General features: G+C 50.8%; 1 protein-coding gene across 1 annotated transcript in view; it reads left to right on the forward strand.

Annotated features, from left to right (window-relative positions):
- Window positions 1-20,795, forward strand: part of MYH9 (myosin heavy chain 9) — a 329,257-nt gene that overhangs the window by 127,330 nt on the left and 181,132 nt on the right. The window contains exon 12 of the mRNA XM_075321969.1: window positions 8,672-8,824. Within this exon, the coding sequence (XP_075178084.1) occupies window positions 8,672-8,824 (153 nt within the window). The remainder of the gene's footprint in view (window positions 1-8,671; window positions 8,825-20,795) is intronic.

Raw genomic sequence — 20,795 nt, forward strand, 5'->3', positions numbered from 1 at the left:
TGTGTGTGTGTGTGTGTGTCATCTGCCGTGTGTGTGTGTGTGTGTGTGTCGTCTGCCGTGTGTGTGTGTGTGTGTGTGTGTGTGTCGTCTGCCGTGTGTGTCGTCTGCCGTGTGTGTTGTCTGCCGTGTGTCATCTGCCGTGTGTGTCATCTGCCGTGTGTGTCATCTGCCGTGTGTGTCATCTGCCGTGTGTGTCATCTGCCGTGTGTCATCTGCCGTGTGTCATCTGCCGTGTGTCATCTGCCGTGTGTCATCTGCCGTGTGTGTCATCTGCTGTGTCATCTGCTGTGTGTCATCTGCTGTGTGTCATCTGCTGTGTGTCATCTGCTGTGTGTCATCTGCTGTGTGTGTCATCTGCTGTGTGTGTGTGTCATCTGCTGTGTGTGTGTGTCATCTGCTGTGTGTGTGTGTCATCTGCCGTGTGTGTGTGTCATCTGCCGTGTGTGTCATCTGCCGTGTGTGTCATCTGCCGTGTGTGTGTGTCATCTGCCGTGTGTGTGTGTGTCATCTGCCGTGTGTGTCATCTGCCGTGTGTGTGTGTGTGTGTGTCATCTGCCGTGTGTCATCTGCCGTGTGTGTCATCTGCCGTGTGTGTCATCTGCCGTGTGTGTCATCTGCCGTGTGTGTCATCTGCCGTGTGTGTCATCTGCCGTGTGTGTCATCTGCCGTGTGTGTCATCTGCCGTGTGTGTCATCTGCCGTGTGTGTCATCTGCCGTGTGTGTGTGTGTGTCATCTGCCGTGTGTGTGTGTGTGTCATCTGCCGTGTGTGTGTGTGTGTCATCTGCCGTGTGTGTGTGTGTGTCATCTGCCGTGTGTGTGTGTGTGTGTGTGTGTCGTCTGCCGTGTGTGTGTGTGTGTGTGTGTGTCGTCTGCCGTGTGTCATCTGCCGTGTGTCATCTGCCGTGTGTGTGTGTGTGTCATCTGCCGTGTGTGTGTGTCATCTGCCGTGTGTGTGTGTGTGTGTGTGTCATCTGCCGTGTGTGTGTGTGTGTGTGTGTCATCTGCCGTGTGTGTGTGTGTGTGTCATCTGCCGTGTGTGTGTGTGTGTCATCTGCCGTGTGTGTGTGTGTCATCTGCCGTGTGTGTGTGTGTGTCATCTGCCGTGTGTGTCATCTGCCGTGTGTGTCATCTGCCGTGTGTGTCATCTGCCGTGTGTGTCATCTGCCGTGTGTGTCATCTGCCGTGTGTGTCATCTGCCGTGTGTCATCTGCCGTGTGTGTGTGTGTGTGTCATCTGCCGTGTGTGTGTGTGTGTGTGTGTGTCGTCTGCCGTGTGTGTGTGTGTGTGTGTGTGTGTGTCGTCTGCCGTGTGTGTTGTCTGCCGTGTGTCATCTGCCGTGTGTGTCATCTGCCGTGTGTGTCATCTGCCGTGTGTGTCATCTGCCGTGTGTGTCATCTGCCGTGTGTGTCATCTGCCGTGTGTGTCATCTGCCGTGTGTCATCTGCCGTGTGTCATCTGCCGTGTGTCATCTGCCGTGTGTCATCTGCCGTGTGTGTCATCTGCTGTGTCATCTGCTGTGTGTCATCTGCTGTGCGTGTGTGTCATCTGCCGTGTGTGTCATCTGCCGTGTGTGTCATCTGCCGTGTGTGTCATCTGCCGTGTGTGTCATCTGCCGTGTGTCATCTGCCGTGTGTCATCTGCTGTGTCATCTGCTGTGTGTCATCTGCTGTGTGTCATCTGCTGTGTGTCATCTGCTGTGTGTCATCTGCCTGTGTGTCATCTGCTGTGTGTGTCATCTGCTGTGTGTGTGTGTCATCTGCTGTGTGTGTGTGTCATCTGCTGTGTGTGTGTGTCATCTGCCGTGTGTGTGTGTCATCTGCCGTGTGTGTCATCTGCCGTGTGTGTCATCTGCCGTGTGTGTGTGTGTCATCTGCCGTGTGTGTCATCTGCCGTGTGTGTCATCTGCCGTGTGTGTCATCTGCCGTGTGTCATCTGCCGTGTGTCATCTGCCGTGTGTCATCTGCTGTGTCATCTGCTGTGTGTCATCTGCCGTGTGTGTCATCTGCTGTGTGTCATCTGCCGTGTGTGTCATCTGCCGTGTGTGTCATCTGCCGTGTGTGTCATCTGCCGTGTGTGTCATCTGCCGTGTGTGTGTGTGTGTGTCATCTGCCGTGTGTGTGTGTGTGTCATCTGCCGTGTGTGTGTGTGTGTCATCTGCCGTGTGTGTGTGTCATCTGCCGTGTGTGTGTGTCATCTGCCGTGTGTGTGTGTGTGTCATCTGCCGTGTGTGTGTGTGTGTCATCTGCCGTGTGTGTGTGTGTGTCATCTGCCGTGTGTGTGTGTGTGTCATCTGCCGTGTGTGTGTGTGTCATCTGCCGTGTGTGTGTGTGTGTGTCATCTGCCGTGTGTGTGTGTGTGTGTCATCTGCCGTGTGTGTGTGTGTGTGTCATCTGCCGTGTGTGTGTGTGTGTGTCATCTGCCGTGTGTGTGTGTGTGTGTCATCTGCCGTGTGTGTGTGTGTGTCATCTGCCGTGTGTGTGTGTGTGTCATCTGCCGTGTGTGTGTGTGTGTCATCTGCCGTGTGTGTGTGTGTGTCATCTGCCGTGTGTGTGTGTGTGTCATCTGCCGTGTGTGTGTGTGTGTCATCTGCCGTGTGTGTGTGTGTGTCATCTGCCGTGTGTGTGTGTGTGTCATCTGCCGTGTGTGTGTGTGTGTCATCTGCCGTGTGTGTGTGTGTGTGTGTGTGTGTCATCTGCCGTGTGTGTGTGTCATCTGCCGTGTGTGTGTGTCATCTGCCGTGTGTGTGTGTCATCTGCCGTGTGTGTGTGTGTCATCTGCCGTGTGTGTGTGTGTCATCTGCCGTGTGTGTGTGTCATCTGCCGTGTGTGTGTGTGTGTGTGTGTGTCATCTGCCGTGTGTGTGTGTCATCTGCCGTGTGTGTGTGTCATCTGCCGTGTGTGTGTGTCATCTGCCGTGTGTGTGTGTCATCTGCCGTGTGTGTGTGTGTCATCTGCCGTGTGTGTGTGTCATCTGCCGTGTGTGTGTGTCATCTGCCGTGTGTGTGTGTGTCATCTGCCGTGTGTGTGTGTGTCATCTGCCGTGTGTGTGTGTCATCTGCCGTGTGTGTGTGTCATCTGCCGTGTGTGTGTGTCATCTGCCGTGTGTGTGTGTCATCTGCCGTGTGTGTGTGTCATCTGCCGTGTGTGTGTGTGTGTCATCTGCCGTGTGTGTGTGTCATCTGCCGTGTGTGTGTGTCATCTGCCGTGTGTGTGTAATCTGCCGTGTGTGTGTCATCTGCCGTGTGTGTGTCATCTGCCGTGTGTGTGTGTGTCATCTGCCGTGTGTGTGTGTGTCATCTGCCGTGTGTGTGTGTGTCATCTGCCGTGTGTGTCATCTGCCGTGTGTGTCATCTGCCGTGTGTCATCTGCCGTGTGTGTCATCTGCCGTGTGTGTCATCTGCCGTGTGTGTCATCTGCCGTGTGTGTCATCTGCCGTGTGTGTCATCTGCCGTGTGTGTGTGTGTGTCATCTGCCGTGTGTGTGTGTGTGTCATCTGCCGTGTGTGTGTGTGTGTCATCTGCCGTGTGTGTGTGTCATCTGCCGTGTGTGTGTCATCTGCCGTGTGTGTGTGTGTCATCTGCCGTGTGTGTGTGTGTCATCTGCCGTGTGTGTGTGTCATCTGCCGTGTGTGTGTGTCATCTGCCGTGTGTGTGTCATCTGCCGTGTGTGTGTCATCTGCCGTGTGTGTGTGTCATCTGCCGTGTGTGTGTGTGTCATCTGCCGTGTGTGTGTGTCATCTGCCGTGTGTGTGTGTCATCTGCCGTGTGTGTGTGTCATCTGCCGTGTGTGTGTGTGTCATCTGCCGTGTGTGTGTGTCATCTGCCGTGTGTGTGTGTGTCATCTGCCGTGTGTGTGTGTCATCTGCCGTGTGTGTGTGTCATCTGCCGTGTGTGTGTGTGTGTCATCTGCCGTGTGTGTGTGTGTCATCTGCCGTGTGTGTGTGTGTCATCTGCCGTGTGTGTGTGTCATCTGCCGTGTGTGTGTGTCATCTGCCGTGTGTGTGTGTCATCTGCCGTGTGTGTGTGTGTCATCTGCCGTGTGTGTGTCATCTGCCGTGTGTGTCATCTGCCGTGTGTGTGTGTGTCATCTGCCGTGTGTGTGTGTGTCATCTGCCGTGTGTGTGTGTGTCATCTGCCGTGTGTGTGTGTGTCATCTGCCGTGTGTGTGTCATCTGCCGTGTGTGTGTCATCTGCCGTGTGTGTGTGTGTCATCTGCCGTGTGTGTGTGTGTCATCTGCCGTGTGTGTGTGTCATCTGCCGTGTGTGTGTGTCATCTGCCGTGTGTGTCATCTGCCGTGTGTGTGTGTGTCATCTGCCGTGTGTGTCATCTGCCGTGTGTGTCATCTGCCGTGTGTGTCATCTGCCGTGTGTGTCATCTGCCGTGTGTGTCATCTGCCGTGTGTGTCATCTGCCGTGTGTGTCATCTGCCGTGTGTGTCATCTGCCGTGTGTGTCATCTGCCGTGTGTGTGTCATCTGCCGTGTGTGTGTCATCTGCCGTGTGTGTGTCATCTGCCGTGTGTGTGTCATCTGCCGTGTGTGTGTCATCTGCCGTGTGTGTGTGTGTGTCATCTGCCATGTGTGTGTGTGTCATCTGCCGTGTGTGTGTGTCATCTGCCGTGTGTGTGTGTGTGTCATCTGCCGTGTGTGTGTCATCTGCCGTGTGTGTGTGTGTGTCATCTGCCGTGTGTGTGTGTCATCTGCCGTGTGTGTGTCATCTGCCGTGTGTGTGTGTGTGTCATCTGCCGTGTGTGTGTCATCTGCCGTGTGTGTGTGTGTGTCATCTGCCGTGTGTGTGTGTCATCTGCCGTGTGTGTGTGTGTGTCATCTGCCGTGTGTGTGTGTGTGTCATCTGCCGTGTGTGTGTGTCATCTGCCGTGTGTGTGTGTCATCTGCCGTGTGTGTGTGTGTCATCTGCCGTGTGTGTGTGTGTCATCTGCCGTGTGTGTGTGTCATCTGCCGTGTGTGTGTGTGTCATCTGCCGTGTGTGTGTGTGTCATCTGCCGTGTGTGTGTGTGTCATCTGCCGTGTGTGTGTCATCTGCCGTGTGTGTGTCATCTGCCGTGTGTGTGTGTGTCATCTGCCGTGTGTGTGTGTGTCATCTGCCGTGTGTGTGTGTGTCATCTGCCGTGTGTGTGTCATCTGCCGTGTGTGTGTCATCTGCCGTGTGTGTGTGTGTCATCTGCCGTGTGTGTGTGTGTCATCTGCCGTGTGTGTGTGTGTCATCTGCCGTGTGTGTGTGTCATCTGCCGTGTGTGTCATCTGCCGTGTGTGTGTGTGTCATCTGCCGTGTGTGTCATCTGCCGTGTGTCATCTGCCGTGTGTCATCTGCCGTGTGTGTCATCTGCCGTGTGTGTCATCTGCCGTGTGTGTCATCTGCCGTGTGTGTCATCTGCCGTGTGTGTCATCTGCCGTGTGTGTCATCTGCCGTGTGTGTCATCTGCCGTGTGTGTGTCATCTGCCGTGTGTGTGTCATCTGCCGTGTGTGTGTCATCTGCCGTGTGTGTGTCATCTGCCGTGTGTGTGTCATCTGCCGTGTGTGTGTGTGTCATCTGCCGTGTGTGTGTGTGTCATCTGCCGTGTGTGTGTGTCATCTGCCGTGTGTGTGTGTGTCATCTGCCGTGTGTGTGTCATCTGCCGTGTGTGTGTCATCTGCCGTGTGTGTGTCATCTGCCGTGTGTGTGTGTGTCATCTGCCGTGTGTGTGTGTGTCATCTGCCGTGTGTGTGTGTGTCATCTGCCGTGTGTGTGTGTCATCTGCCGTGTGTGTGTCATCTGCCGTGTGTGTCATCTGCCGTGTGTGTGTGTGTCATCTGCCGTGTGTGTCATCTGCCGTGTGTGTCATCTGCCGTGTGTGTCATCTGCCGTGTGTGTCATCTGCCGTGTGTGTCATCTGCCGTGTGTGTCATCTGCCGTGTGTGTGTCATCTGCCGTGTGTGTGTCATCTGCCGTGTGTGTGTGTGTCATCTGCCGTGTGTGTGTGTGTCATCTGCCATGTGTGTGTGTGTCATCTGCCGTGTGTGTGTGTCATCTGCCGTGTGTGTGTGTGTGTCATCTGCCGTGTGTGTGTGTGTGTCATCTGCCGTGTGTGTGTCATCTGCCGTGTGTGTGTGTGTCATCTGCCGTGTGTGTGTCATCTGCCGTGTGTGTGTGTGTGTCATCTGCCGTGTGTGTGTCATCTGCCGTGTGTGTGTCATCTGCCGTGTGTGTGTCATCTGCCGTGTGTGTGTCATCTGCCGTGTGTGTGTCATCTGCCGTGTGTGTCATCTGCCGTGTGTGTCATCTGCCGTGTGTGTCATCTGCCGTGTGTGTCATCTGCCGTGTGTGTCATCTGCCGTGTGTGTCATCTGCCGTGTGTGTCATCTGCCGTGTGTGTCATCTGCCGTGTGTGTCATCTGCCGTGTGTGTGTCATCTGCCGTGTGTGTGTCATCTGCCGTGTGTGTGTCATCTGCCGTGTGTGTGTCATCTGCCGTGTGTGTGTCATCTGCCGTGTGTGTGTCATCTGCCGTGTGTGTGTCATCTGCCGTGTGTGTGTCATCTGCCGTGTGTGTGTCATCTGCCGTGTGTGTGTCATCTGCCGTGTGTGTGTCATCTGCCGTGTGTGTGTCATCTGCCGTGTGTGTGTCATCTGCCGTGTGTGTGTCATCTGCCGTGTGTGTGTCATCTGCCGTGTGTGTGTCATCTGCCGTGTGTGTGTCATCTGCCGTGTGTGTCATCTGCCGTGTGTCATCTGCCGTGTGTGTCATCTGCCGTGTGTGTGTCATCTGCCGTGTGTGTGTCATCTGCCGTGTGTGTGTCATCTGCCGTGTGTGTGTCATCTGCCGTGTGTGTGTCATCTGCCGTGTGTGTGTCATCTGCCGTGTGTGTCATCTGCCGTGTGTGTGTCATCTGCCGTGTGTGTGTCATCTGCCGTGTGTGTGTCATCTGCCGTGTGTGTGTCATCTGCCGTGTGTGTGTCATCTGCCGTGTGTGTGTCATCTGCCGTGTGTGTGTCATCTGCCGTGTGTGTGTCATCTGCCGTGTGTGTGTCATCTGCCGTGTGTGTCATCTGCCGTGTGTGTGTCATCTGCCGTGTGTGTCATCTGCCGTGTGTGTGTCATCTGCCGTGTGTGTGTCATCTGCCGTGTGTGTCATCTGCCGTGTGTGTCATCTGCCGTGTGTGTCATCTGCCGTGTGTGTCATCTGCCGTGTGTGTCATCTGCCGTGTGTGTCATCTGCCGTGTGTGTCATCTGCCGTGTGTGTCATCTGCCGTGTGTGTCATCTGCCGTGTGTGTCATCTGCCGTGTGTGTCATCTGCCGTGTGTGTCATCTGCCGTGTGTGTCATCTGCCGTGTGTGTCATCTGCCGTGTGTGTCATCTGCCGTGTGTGTCGGTGTACACGTGCGCACGTGTACACACACACGTGTACACACACACGTGTACACACATGTGTGTGTGTTTATATATGTGTGTGTGTATATATATATATTAATTTTTATATTCTTTCTGGAGTTTCCTATTTTACATACTGTTTAAATCGTGTTCTAGCAAAGCCCTTTTTGCTTGTGTCACTGTGTGTGACAAACCCAATTAGTTTTATTTTTAAAACGAGTTATGGTATGTGTTTAATATGCTGTGTGTATGGGCTGCCTCTCACTTGCGAGTTTCTCGCAGTAGAGCAATGCGAGAAACTCGCATTGGAATCGGACACATGTTAGTCAATGATTCAGCTCTCATTTGCGACCTTTTTTTTTTTTTTTCTTTTTTGCTGCTGTGATTGGGTTCAGTGAGACACCTGTCACTCAGCGTGGGGGCGTGCCTCACTGCACCCAATCATAGGCGCCTGTGGGCGGGGAAAGCAGGGAATACGAGATTGTTTAATGAGCGGCCGGCTTTTTCAAAATAGTGAAAGCCGCCGGAGCAGTGTGAACGCCGTGCAGCGCCGCGCCGGGGATCTGTGAGTATGAGAGAGGGCTGCTAACTGCAGTCACTCAGGGGATTAGCGGTCACTGGTGAGCCCTTCACAGGTGACCGCTAATCAGGACGCGGCACAGACAGAGCCGCAGCATGACAATGAAGTCAGGTGAAGTTCACCCGAGTTCATTCTGATCGTGCGGCTTTCTGTGTCTGCTGTCATCTGCCATTCAGCTCTGCTACATGGCTGTCTGTGGCTGCTGTCAGCGGCCATGTAGCAGAGATGACTGGCAGATGACATAGTAAAAAATACGCATTACACACGCAATACACACGCATTACACACGCTAGTAAAATCATTAATTTGTTCATAAAAAGCATCGCACTTGCGTTGCACTCGGACCTAACGTGAACTAAACTCAGCCGAGTTTTTTTCAGCCCAGTCGGACCGATTTTACTTGCATAGATGTGTTTCTAGCCTAAGGGTGCATAGTGCACCAGAAACGTCAGTTAATCCTTCCCTTCACACTGTTTTAATGGATTGAGTAAAAACTTAATTCAAAACCGAGAAATATTCAGCACTTCCATCCAATAGGATTGAAGAATTAAGGTTTAAGAAATTGCCACAGGTTCTCACGTGTGCAATATTAACAAAATCCTGACCACATGGGTTATCACAGGCCCAAGCAGATAACTTTAAGTAACACTGCACTAAATTGTATAATGAAGTGGAATACCGTTTTTATCAACTTATTGATAATTGTTACCCTCTTTTCTTAGGCAGATTTTGCTATAGAGGCACTTGCTAAAGCCACATATGAGCGCATGTTCCGCTGGCTTGTGATGCGTGTTAACAAAGCCTTGGACAAAACAAAGAGGCAAGGGGCTTCATTCATTGGCATTCTGGATATTGCTGGCTTTGAAATTTTTGAGGTAGTATAATTTTATATATTTTTTTATTTTTTTGTTTCCGAAAAAAAACAAACTTGTAACATACAATATTTATGTAAACAATAATGAGGTCAAGTTTTTATAAATTCATTTACCAATAAATCTGAGCAAAACCCAAATACCCTCCCTCTCTGCGTGCGTCCTCTAACTTATGGTGTCCGTTATTAGGGAATTGGGTTACGTCCACTTATATTTTCCAAGAAATACCACGATGTGTGTTCAAACTGGGATCTAAGTCTGGTTCTAATGACATACAGCAATGTGGGTATGAATATGGACCATGTGTTTAAAACATTTTTTGTCAACTTTTCCTTATCAGAGTGTGTCTAGCCAGTCCATCTTGAATACAAACATAACCTTAGTTTGAATAAGGCTGCTTTCACACATCCGGTTTTTCCTGTGCGGCACAATCAGGCGCTTTGCAGAAAAACTGCAACCGTTTTTTTTTGCCGCCGGTTAAGTTTTTTTTGCATAGACTTACATTAGTGCCGTATTGTGCCACATAGGCTTGCGTTCCATCCGGTTTTTGCCACATGCGGCAGATTTAGCCGATGCGGCGGCCGGATGTAACGTTTCCTGGCACGTGTTGTTTTATTTTGTCTGGCAAAAAAACCCGCAAAGTGCCGCATCCGGCCGATGCAGCACGATTTGCAATGCATGGCTATGGACACCGAATGCGGCGTCCTGCGGCAAACACCGCATCAGGCCGCCGCATGCGGTTTTTTCGACTGCACATGCTCAGTAGCCTGTCGTAAGCGGCAAAAACCGGACGGGCCGCATGTTACCTAATGTAAAGGATGCGGTTTTGTCGCCGCATCCGTTGTATAGGTTTTAGAGCCGGATTGGCCAGCTCTGCTAAAACCGGAGGTGTGAAAGCAGCCTAAGGCTTTGTGCGCACTAGAAATGTGAATTTTCTCAAGAAAATTTCTTGAGAAACTTCTGGGAGTGGAAGATTTCCAGACCTCCGGAAAAAATCCGCACCAAATCCGCATGCGGATTTGCCGCGGATTAGCCGCGAATTTGCCGCAGGTTGTTCCCTGCGGATTTTGCAGGCTGTACTGCCGAAATCCGCAGGGTACCTGCGGAAAAGAATTGACATGCTCATTTTCTCAAGAAATTTTCTTAAGGAAATTTCTTGAGAAAAATCCGCAGTGTGCGCACAGCTATTTTTTTTTCACATAGGATTTGCTGGGACTTGTCTGCACAAAGATTGCAGACATTTCTCAAGAAATTTCCGCGGCAAATCCGAGGGTAAATCGGTCTAGTGCGCACTGAGCCTAAGTGATAATGATGGAGGTTCCGGACTAAGCCACCTATGTAATATACTTTTTCCTGGAAGCCGAGGCCCATATAAGAGCTGCTTTAATATGTCTTGGTATTTTTAGTTGGTCTTCTTCCAGAATATTAAAAATAGCCCATTGTGGTGTCAGTGGAAATGTAATGTTACACTTGGATTGTAGAACTGAATGAACGCTCCCCCAGACCCCCCTAATCTGCGCACATTCCCAAAGGTGATGAAATAAGTCGGTCGTCTTTGCCACATTTGGAACAATTGCAGTTTGCTCTTTATTTTTGGGGGGTGGTGATGTAGGCCCTATGAAAAATCATTAAATGCCATATCTGTGGAACTACTAGCTGATATAAATTTCCTTTTATCGTTCCTTTGGGAGACCCAGACCATGGGTGTTTAGCTTCTGCCTCCAGAGGACACACAAAGTACTACACTTAAAAGTGTAGCTCTTCCCTCTGAGCTTATACACCCCCTGGTGAGCAGACCCAGCCAGTTTATCGCTTTGTGTTCAGGAGGCATACATCCACACATGCATTCTCATGATTTTTTCCTTTGGAATGAGTTTGAAGAACTGCAGGTCCACGTCTGGACCGCCGGCATGTCCCTTCTCACCCCACTGTGTCGGCGGTGTTGTAAGGTTGATTTCCTAGGCTGGAGCCTTACATGCCGTGCTCCTTCACCATCCCTCCTGGGCTCTGGCTTGAAGTGGGAGCCAGCACGGTCTCCATGCCTGGCAGGAGACCGGTCTCCATCCGCAGCCCTTCAGGACCCTGCTGGACCGGAGCACTCATCCCCAGGGACCTGGCCCTGCGTCTCAGCAGCTAAGTACCTGAGGCGTTTATATTTGTGGGTCCCTGTGCTGTATTGTTTGGGGAGAGTGTGCTTGTTGTATTTACTGACATTTCCGGCGGGTTCTCTAGCTATCGCCCGAGAACCGCGCCGATGGTGCCTCCTCGTCGGCCTCGCCGCTCAAATTTAGGTCCCGGCTTCGCCGGAGGCCTAGTTTCGTTTTCACTGCCCTCACATGTCACTCATGCAGAGGGACAGCGAGGCTCCTCCCGGCGGCCGTTCTGCACAAGGGAGGAACACTCCCCACTGCTGTGCGTGTCTCCTCCCCTGTAGGTCTCTATGGCCCTCCAGATCCTGCTCTTCATGCAAGTCCTGCCCCCTCTTTCCGCTCCGGCGGCCATTTTCTCAGCGTTCACTCAGCGCTGGTCTCCACATCCCTGCTGAGGTGCTGTTTGGGGGTCCGGGCTTCGGGATCTGGAGGGCACACAACACCGCTCTGCACAGCGGTCTGGTAAGCCACAACCGGTTCTGGTTGTGGACCTCTGATATACTCTCTGGGGTTCATTCTATGGCAGAGCCCCCACTTCAGCAGCATGTCTCACACAAGGAGCAAGGCTCCAAAGCTTTACTCTCTATGTGCTGCATGTAAGCTCCTGCTGCCTGAACCGAGCACCTATCCACATTGTGATGCCTGCTCTACCTTGGCGGTGCCACAGCCTGGAGTCTCACCCCCAGTGGTCTCTCAGGCTGCTCCTGCGGCTGAACCCCCGGCTTGGGTAGAATCCTTTTCTAGGTCTATCTCCAAGTCTTTTGCTGAGTCCATGGGACTTCTGTCCAGGACTTTGCTGATTTTGCATCAGCCCCCCTCACAGGGTGCCTCTGCTGCTAGGTCTCTCTCAGGACCGGAGCTCACAGAGGATTCATCCTCAGGTCCCCCCCGTCCACCTAAGAGACGCAGGGTTCCCTCTCCCTCCTCCTCTCGCAGGGTGAGGAGGATGCCTTTACAGGGGGTTCGGAGGCTAACTCCATGTACCCCATTGATCTGTCCGAAAGTGAATCGGATCTTAGTGACTTGATTGCTTCCATTAACTCTGTACTGGATCTCAACCCTCCAGTATCAGAGGAGCAACCCTCTCTGGCAGAAAAGCACCAGTTTACCTCGCCTAAGAGGACAAAGTGTGTTCTTTAACCACTCCAGTTTTCAGGCCGCTGTGTCCAAGCCCAGGGCCTGTCCTGAAAAACGCTTCCCAAAGCGTGGTTCTGATGACCGTTTTCCCTTTCCACCTGAGGTGGTCAAGGAGTGGGCTCAGTCCCCAAAGGTAGACCCCCCCGGTGTCTAGGCTCTCAGCCCGGACTGTTGTCGGTGGCTGATGGCACCTCCCTTAAGGATTCCACTGACCGCCAGATTGACCTTCTGGCCAAATCCGTATATGAAGCGGCGGGGGCCTCCTTTTCCCCGACTTTTGCAGCCGTGTGGGCTCTCAAAGCCATCTCTGCTTCTCTGGAGGAGAAGCATTCCCTCACCAAGGAATCTATGCCCGAAATGGTTGCCTTGACTTCCCAAGCTTCAGCTTTTTCATCCTATGCCATGTCTGCTATGCTGGAGGCTTCTCACCGCACTGCGGTGGCTTTGGCTAATTCCCTCGCTATCCGCAGGATCTTGTGGCTTCGAGAGTGGAAGGCAGATGCTTCTTCAAAGAAGTACCTTGCTGGGCTTCTTTTTTGCTGGGTCCCGGCTGTTCGGAGAACAGCTGGATGAAATTAAGGAAGCTACTGGCGGGAAGAGTACTTCCATGCCACAAACCAAAGCCAGGAAACCTGCCCAGGGTAGGAATCAGTCGAGGTTTCGCTCCTTTCGTTCCTCCAACTGGTCGTTCTCTAAGCCCTCGGCCTCGTCCACTAACTCAGCCAAGGACCAGAAATCAAACTGGCGCCCAAAAGCGCGTCCACAGAAGACCGCGGGAGGTACTGCCACTAAGGCAGCCTCCTCGTGACTATCTGCCCGCCCCAGCTACATCCTTAGTCGGTGGCAGGCTCTCCCACTTTGGCGACGCTTGGTTTCAACACGTCTCCGATCAGTGGGTGCGGGATATCATCTCCCACGGCTACAGGATAGAATTCTCTTCCAGACCGCCAAACAGATTTTTTTTCTCTCAACTCCCCCCTGCTCCAAGGCCGCCGCCTTCTCACAGGCCGTGGCATCCTTGCAGGCCAACGGAGTAATTGTACCAGTTCCCGCCCGGGAACGGTTCAGAGGTTTCTACTCAAATCTCTTCCTAGTCCCCAAAAAGGATGGTACATTCCGACCTATCCTGGATCTCAAGCTTATCAACAAGCATGTTCAGGTGCGGCACTTTCGCATGGAGTCTCTGCGATCAGTCATTGCCTCAATGACCCAAGGGGATTTCCTGGCGTCCATCGACATCAGAGATGCCTATCTACATGTGCCAATTGCAGTCTCACACCAGCGTTGGCTACGTTTTGCAATCGGAGAAGATCATTTCCAATTTGTGGCTCTCCCCTTCGGGTTGGCCACAGCCCCTCGGGTATTCACCAAGGTCATGGCAGCAGTGATTGCGGTTCTGCACCTACAGGGGTTGGCAGTGATTCCTTACCTGGACGAGCTTCTAGTCAAGGCTTCATCCAGCGCAGACTGTCAGCGGAGTGTCTCGCTCACTCTCGCCACTCTAGCCCAATTCGGGTGGCTGGTCAATCTGCCCAAATCCATTCGGACTCCGACCCAGAGTCTCACGTACCTAGGGATGCTTTTCGAGACTTTGCCGGCACTTGTGAAGTTGCCCTTAGACAAACAGCTGTCACTCCGGTTGGCGGTGCGCTCTCTGCTGAGGCCCCGCCGTTTTTCCCTCAGGCGTCTGATGCAGGTGCTGGGTCAAATGGTGGCGTCAATGGAAGCTGTCCCATTTGCCCAGTTCCATCTGCGCCCCCTGCAGCTGGACATTCTCCGCTGTTGGGACAAGCGGCCTTCCTCCTTACACAGGTTAGTGGCTCTGTCGCCACAGACCAGGAGCTCTCTTCAGTGGTGGCTTCGGCCCCTCTCCCTGTCCCAAGGGCGCTCCTTCCTGGCCCCGTCCTGGGTGATCCTCACCACGGATGCCAGTCTATCCGGCTGGGGAGCGGTATGTCTCCACCACAGGGCACTTGGACACCGTCCGAGTCAGCCCTTTCAATCAATGTGCTGGAAACCCGAGCTGTGCTTCTAGCTCTCCTAGCTTTTAGCCACCAGTTGGCGGGCAGGCAAATTCGAGTCCAGTCAGACAACGCGACAGCGGTTGCCTACATCAATCACCAAGGCGGGACACGCAGCCGCCTGGCAATGTTGGAGGTACAACGCATCCTTCAATGGGTGGAGGACTCGGGGTCCACCATATCCGCAGTCCACATCCAAAGCGTGGAAAACTGGGAGGCAGATTATCTCAGCCGTCAAACCGTGGACGGTGGCGAGTGGTCCCTGCACCCGGCAGTGTTTCAGTCAATCTGCCGCAAATGGGGCACTCCGGACGTGGACCTAATGGCATCCCGTCACAACAACAAGGTTCCTGTTTACGTGGCTCGCTCCCACGATCCTCAGGCATTCGCCGCGGACGCTCTGGTTCAAGACTGGTCCCAGTTTCGTCTGTCCTACGTGTTTCCCCCTCTAGCGCTCTTGCCCAGAGTCCTGCGCAAGATCAGAATAGAGGACTGTCGAGTCATCCTCATTGCACCGGACTGACCCAGGCGAGCTTGGTATCCAGACCTGCTCCATCTGTCCGTAGAGATGCCGTTGCGTCTCCCGGACCGTCCAGACCTTCTCTCGCAAGGTCCGTTTTTCCGTCTGAATTCTGCGGCTCTCAAATTGACGGCGTGGCTCTTGAGTCCTGGATTTTGACGGCTTCTAGTATTCCTCCTGAAGTCATCTCCACTATGACTCGGACCCGTAAGTCTTCCTCCGCTAAGATCTATCACAGGACTTGGAGAATTTTCCTGTCCTAGTGTCGCTCTACCGACCATCCTCCTTGGCCTTTCTCCTTGCCGACCCTTCTGTCTTTTCTACAGTCCGGTCTGCAGCTAGGACTGTCCCTCAACTCTCTAAAGGGACAAGTCTCAGCTCTGTCAGTCCTGTTCCAGCGACGTCTCGCTCGGCTGGCTCAGGTCCGCACCTTCATGCGGGGCGCGTCTCACATCATTCCGCCCTACCGGCGGCCCTTGGATCCCTGGGACCTTAATTTGGTTCTCACGGTTTTGCAGAAACCCCCCTTTGAGCCTCTTACGGAGGTTTCCTTGTATCGTCTTTCACAGAAAGTGGCCTTTCTGGTGGCAATAACTTCCCTCAAGAGAGTCTCTGATTTGGCTGCACTCTCTTCAGTCACCTTTTTTGGTTTTTCATCAAGACAAGGTGGTTCTCCGTCCATCTCCGGACTTTCTTCCTAAGGTGGTCTCTCCTTTCCACCTTAACCAGGACATTACCCTACCTTCCTTTTGTCCGGCTCCTGTTCATCGCTTTGAAAAAGTGCTGCATACTCTGGATCTGGTGCGTGCTCTCCGGATCTGTGTCTCGCACCGCTGCACTTAGGCGGTGCGCTTCTCTTTTTGTGCTGACCACAGGTCTGCGCAAGGGCCTCTCTGCTTCTAAGCTGACCTTAGCCCGTTGGATTCGATCGACCATTTCGGACGCCTACCAGAGTACTCAGGTGCCTCTCAACAAGTCTGTGAGGCTGCCACTTGGACTAGCCTGCATACCTTTTCGAAGCACTACAAAGTGCATGCTCATGCTTCGGCAGATGCGAGCTTGGGCAGACGCATCCTTCAGGCGGCTGTCGCCCAATTTGTGAAGTTAGATTCTGTCTACTTCTTGCCTTTTTTTTCGGTTTATTTCCCACCCAGGGACTGCTTTGGAACGTCCCGTGGTCTGGGGCTCCCAAAGGAACGATAAAGAAAAAGAGAATTTTGTTTACTTACTGTAAATTCTTTTTCTTATAGTTCCGTATTGGGAGACCCAGCACCCTCCCTGTTGCCTGTTGGCAATTTTCTTGTTCCGCGTGTTCTCACCGGCTGTTGTCATGGACAGTCTCTCCGGTTGTTCCGGCTCTTGCTCTGTTCTACTTGTGGGTGGCTATTCTCCTTCTTCAGCTTTTGCACTAAACTGGCTGGGTCTGCTCACCAGGGGGTGTATAAGCTCAGAGGGAGGAGCTACACTAAGTGTAGTACTTTGTGTGTCCTCCGGAGGCAGAAGCTAAACACCCATGGTCTGGGTCTCCCAATACGGAACTATAAAAGAATTTACGGTAAGTAAACAAAATTCTCTTTTTTTGAATCAGTGTGGCCTTTAAAAGTCCTCAGTTTCATATTTCGGTATGACCTGCCTCCAATTTAAGGGTCCTCCGACTCCTGTCTCCCCTGTCTTAATCTCGCATATATATGGCTTGTTGAGAAAACCTGTGTCTTGGCTTGTCTCAGGAATTTGTCTAGGTCTGACCCTCGCTCGGATCATGGTTTACTAGCTATGCATTTCTGTGCAAAGCTGCGAGCTTGGACAAACAAAGGGGTTTCCAGCAGAAGTTTGGAAACGTTGTGATAGTATTTCATATGGAAGTATTGAATACCCAGAATCCATTAGATCCGCCACAGACACAATTCACCTGCCTTGCTAGTGTCGTATTGTCGGAGTCCTGCCCCTAAGGAATCTCTGGTTCCCTACAAAGGGCTGGAATGGTGTGTTACAGGCGCTAGCGCCAAATTTCCGTATCCTTCTCCATATTTGAACAGTGCCATATTGGGAGCTCCCTAATATCGTTCGGAACTTAATCACCCTTCAAGTGCACCAAAGCTGTTAAGTGTGGGGGTATAATTGTCGTTCCAACTGAACATTGGCAAAAATGGAATTCCCCTAATCCAGTCCAAAATGTAACAGAAATTTGCAGCAAGGTTGTATTTGCTCAAATCTGGCATATTGATGCCCCCTCCTCCTTAGGTAACTGTAGTTTTGTTAGACTTGTGCGTGTACGTCCCTTATGCCCCCAAATAAATTTGCAGAATGTGGTGTTTAAAAGTTTAGCATCAGTTTTATGTAGCAAAAAAGGCAAAGTTTGAAATGGGTATAATATTTTAGGAAACACTACCATTTTTATTAGGTGGCATTTGCCTGAAAATGAGATGGTTAAATGTTTCCAGGTTTTGAGTAGCTGTATCAAGGATGTAATCAGGGGTTTATAGTTGATCTTTATATAGTGTTGATCAGCCGGCAACTGAATGCCTAAGTATCTTATTGAGTTTGCGCTCAATTTGAAAGGGAATGAAGCATTCACTCCTTCCAGATTTGAAAAGTGCCAGCGCCTCTGATTTACTATAATTTTAAACCCAGTGTTTCTCTCCGAGGTCTTTTAGTGTATTCATTATTCCTGGTATTGCTTGCATAGGATTAGCTATAAATAACAGTATCCTCTGCAAAGGTCAGGATCTTTACTGAGGTTGATCAACAACCTCTCAACAAGGGATCTAGAGCTAGATTAAAGAGCAGAGGTGGCAACGGACACCCCTGCCTTGTCCCTCTTTAGATTTCGAAAGGCTTCGAAGGTGCTCTATTTATTGACATTTTAGACGTAGGTTCTTTATAAAGCATTCTGATTGCTTTGCAGAACCAAGGACCGAACTGTCTACAACTCAGGTTATGCAGATAATTCCATTAGATGCTATCAAAAGCCTTGTCTGCATCTCTCCTTTCTATTAGTTGTTTGGTATGTCTATGTAGTCTGCCATATGATAGGAGTAATATCGCTGTTCTAATGTTATATGTGACAGACTTGACATGTACAAATCCTGTCTGACAAAGGAGTATGAGGTCCGGGATTATCTGCTGCAACCTGGTTTGCAGAATTTTGGTGAAAAATTTTAAATCCGAATTTAGGAGAGATATAGGTTTATAACCTTCCACTGGCAGAGGGTCCTTGCCTGGCTTGGGTAAAACTAGAATACTTGATTAAATCAGTCTAGGATTATTTTAGCTTAGACTATATTATTGAACATTGTGCATAGGTGAGGGCTAATTAAGAACCCAGAACAGTATTATATTCATTGCTGAATCCATCTGGACCCGGGGCTTTAGCTAATGAGGGTGGCTATGGTTTGTATAATTTCCAGTTTACTTCATGACTTATGTTTGTTAATTAAAGAAGTTGTCCAGTTACCAAAACTGATTTTTTTTTTTCTGATAAATCTTGCTAATATGTGCCCCTCAACACATCTATTATGTTTTTTCAGCAAAATTACCTTTTATTGTGCTCTAGCAGCACATGCTCATTGCTGGCTCCAGCTCTGATGGGGTTAATCTCTCCTCTGACTTCCTGTGTTCAGTTCCTACAAGTCCCAGAACTTTGTGGCTCTAGGGCGGTGTCTGGCTTATCTAACACACCCATTGTGTCTAATACACCCACTCTGCTCCCACCCAAACCCTCCTCCCTGCCTCTTCCCAGTGGATGCACTGAGATCAATCATACAGAGACAGCAGCAGCTCTACACAGCCAGGGGAAGAAAGTGTGTGTGCGCATATATACAGTGTATGTGTGCGCATATATACAGTGTATGTGTGCGCGTATATACAGTGTATGTGTGTGCGTATATACAGTGTGTGTGTGTGTATATATACAGTGTGTGTGTGTGTGTGTGTGTGTGTGTGTGTGTGTGTGTGTGTGTATATATGTCATACTCACCTGTCTGCAGGGTCCCGGTGCCATGCCTGCTTCCAGCCCCTGTCTCGTTACCGCCGCTTCGGCTGTGTGCAGTCTCCCCGGGGCACGCATGAAGCTTGCAGGACCTGGCGGTGGATCACCTGATGCAGTCACCTGACGCATCAGCTGATCGTAGTCTCGCCGGCTTTTTCGCGCCCGGCCGGCTATCAGCTGATCCTGCCGTCAGGGGACTTCATCAGCTGATTACCGGCCGCTCCTGCAGTGATGGGCCAGGAGCTGCCGGTAATCAGCAAAGACGTGAGTATTTATTTATTTTTTTTGCACTGATGCTTCAGCTGATTGTATAATCTGCTTTTATACAATCAGCTGATGTGTGATGGGATTCAGGCACTTGATCTTGACACCTCATCTGATCGCTTTGCCTTCCAGCAAACCGATCAGATGATATTGGATCCGGATTGGACGGCGCGGGACCCTAACCCAGGATTACTGCGGAGGGGGGTTTATTTCAATAAAGATGGAGTCACTAATTGTGTTTTATTTCTAATAATATTTTCTGTGTTTGTTTTTTTTTTTGTTTTTTTTTTATCATTGCTAGAAATTCATGGTGGCCATGTCTAATATTGGCGTGACACCATGAATTTCGGGCTTAGGGCTAGCTGATAATATACAGCTAGCCCTAACTCCATTATTACCTAGCTAGCCACCCGGCATCAGGGCAGCTGGAAGAGTTAGATCCAGCGCCAGAAGATGGCGCTTCTATGAAAGCGCCATTTTCTGGGGTGGCTGCGGACTGCAATTCGCAGTGGGGGTGCCCAGAAATCTTGGGCACCCTGCACTGTGGATTCCAATCCCCAGCTGCCTAGTTGTACCCGGCTGGACACTAAAATTAGGCGAAGCTTACGTCATTTTTTTTTTAATTATTTCATGAAATTCATGAAATAATTAAAAAAAAAAAAGGGCTTCTCTATATTTTTGGTTCCCAGCCGGGTACAAGTAGGCAGCTAGGGGTTGGGGGCAGCCCGTACCTGCCTGCTGTACCCGGCTAGCATACAAAAATATGGCGAAGCCCATGTAATTTTTTTATTCTTTTTGGGTAAAAAAAACTGCATACAGTCCTGGATGGAGGATGCTGAGCCTTGTAGTTCTGCAGCTGCTGTCTGCTCTCCTGCATACAATGAACATTTAGAATAAGGAAATGACATCAGACCTTTTTTTTTTTTTTTTTTTTTTTTTCATCAACAATCTTTAATGGCATTGTGCACTGATTAAAAACGCAGTGAGCAAAAATGCGGCAAAAACGTGACATGCAGCACTGCAGGTGACAGAGCAGAGCAAGTTGGTGACATGCTCTGCTCTGACACATAGTGTGCTGCATGTCACTGTATCCACTCTGGGACTTGTTGTGCAGGTGACCGGGATGATACATGTCACTAACTTGCTCCACTCTGTGACTTCTGCTGCATTGTTCCAACTGTATACACTCTCACCTGAACAAGTCTCAGAGTGGGGCAGTTAGTGACATGTATCATCCGGTCACCTGCACAAGAAGTCCCAGAGTGGTGAAAGATAGTGACATGCAGCACACTATGTGTCAGAGCAGAGCATGTCACTGTCTCCACTCTGGGACTTGTTGTGCAGGTGACCGGATGATACATGTCACTAACTGCTCCACTCTGTGATTTCTGCTGCATAGTACCAACTGTATACACTCTCACCTGCACAACAAGTCCCATAGTGGAGACAGTTAGTGACATGTAGCATCCGGTCACCTGCACAACAAGTACCAGAGTGGAGAAAGATAGTGACATGCAGCACACTGTGTCAGAGCAGAGCATGTCACTGTCTCCACTCCGCTGACCTCACAGCCCGTACACGCTGCGATGGATGCAGGGGGACACAGAACAAGTAATCGGCCGACACTGGAGTCATCTGATTACTTGGGATGAATGAGAAGTAAAATGCTCTGGTGCTCGATGGGCGAAGCCCATGCCGATTTTTTTTAAAAAAATTCATTAAAAATAAAAAAACAAAAAACACTGTTTGTGGGCTCCCGCTGCATTTTCTATTGCTAAGGGTAACCAAAGCAGCTACTGGCTGCTAGCCCCCGCTGCTTGGTGTTACTTTCACTGGCAATAGAAATGCAGGGAAGCATTTTTTTTTTTATAAAGGTTTTTCCCTGAAAACGTTT

Source organism: Anomaloglossus baeobatrachus, chromosome 8, assembly GCF_048569485.1.
Source record: "Anomaloglossus baeobatrachus isolate aAnoBae1 chromosome 8, aAnoBae1.hap1, whole genome shotgun sequence".
NCBI lineage: Eukaryota > Metazoa > Chordata > Amphibia > Anura > Aromobatidae > Anomaloglossus > Anomaloglossus baeobatrachus.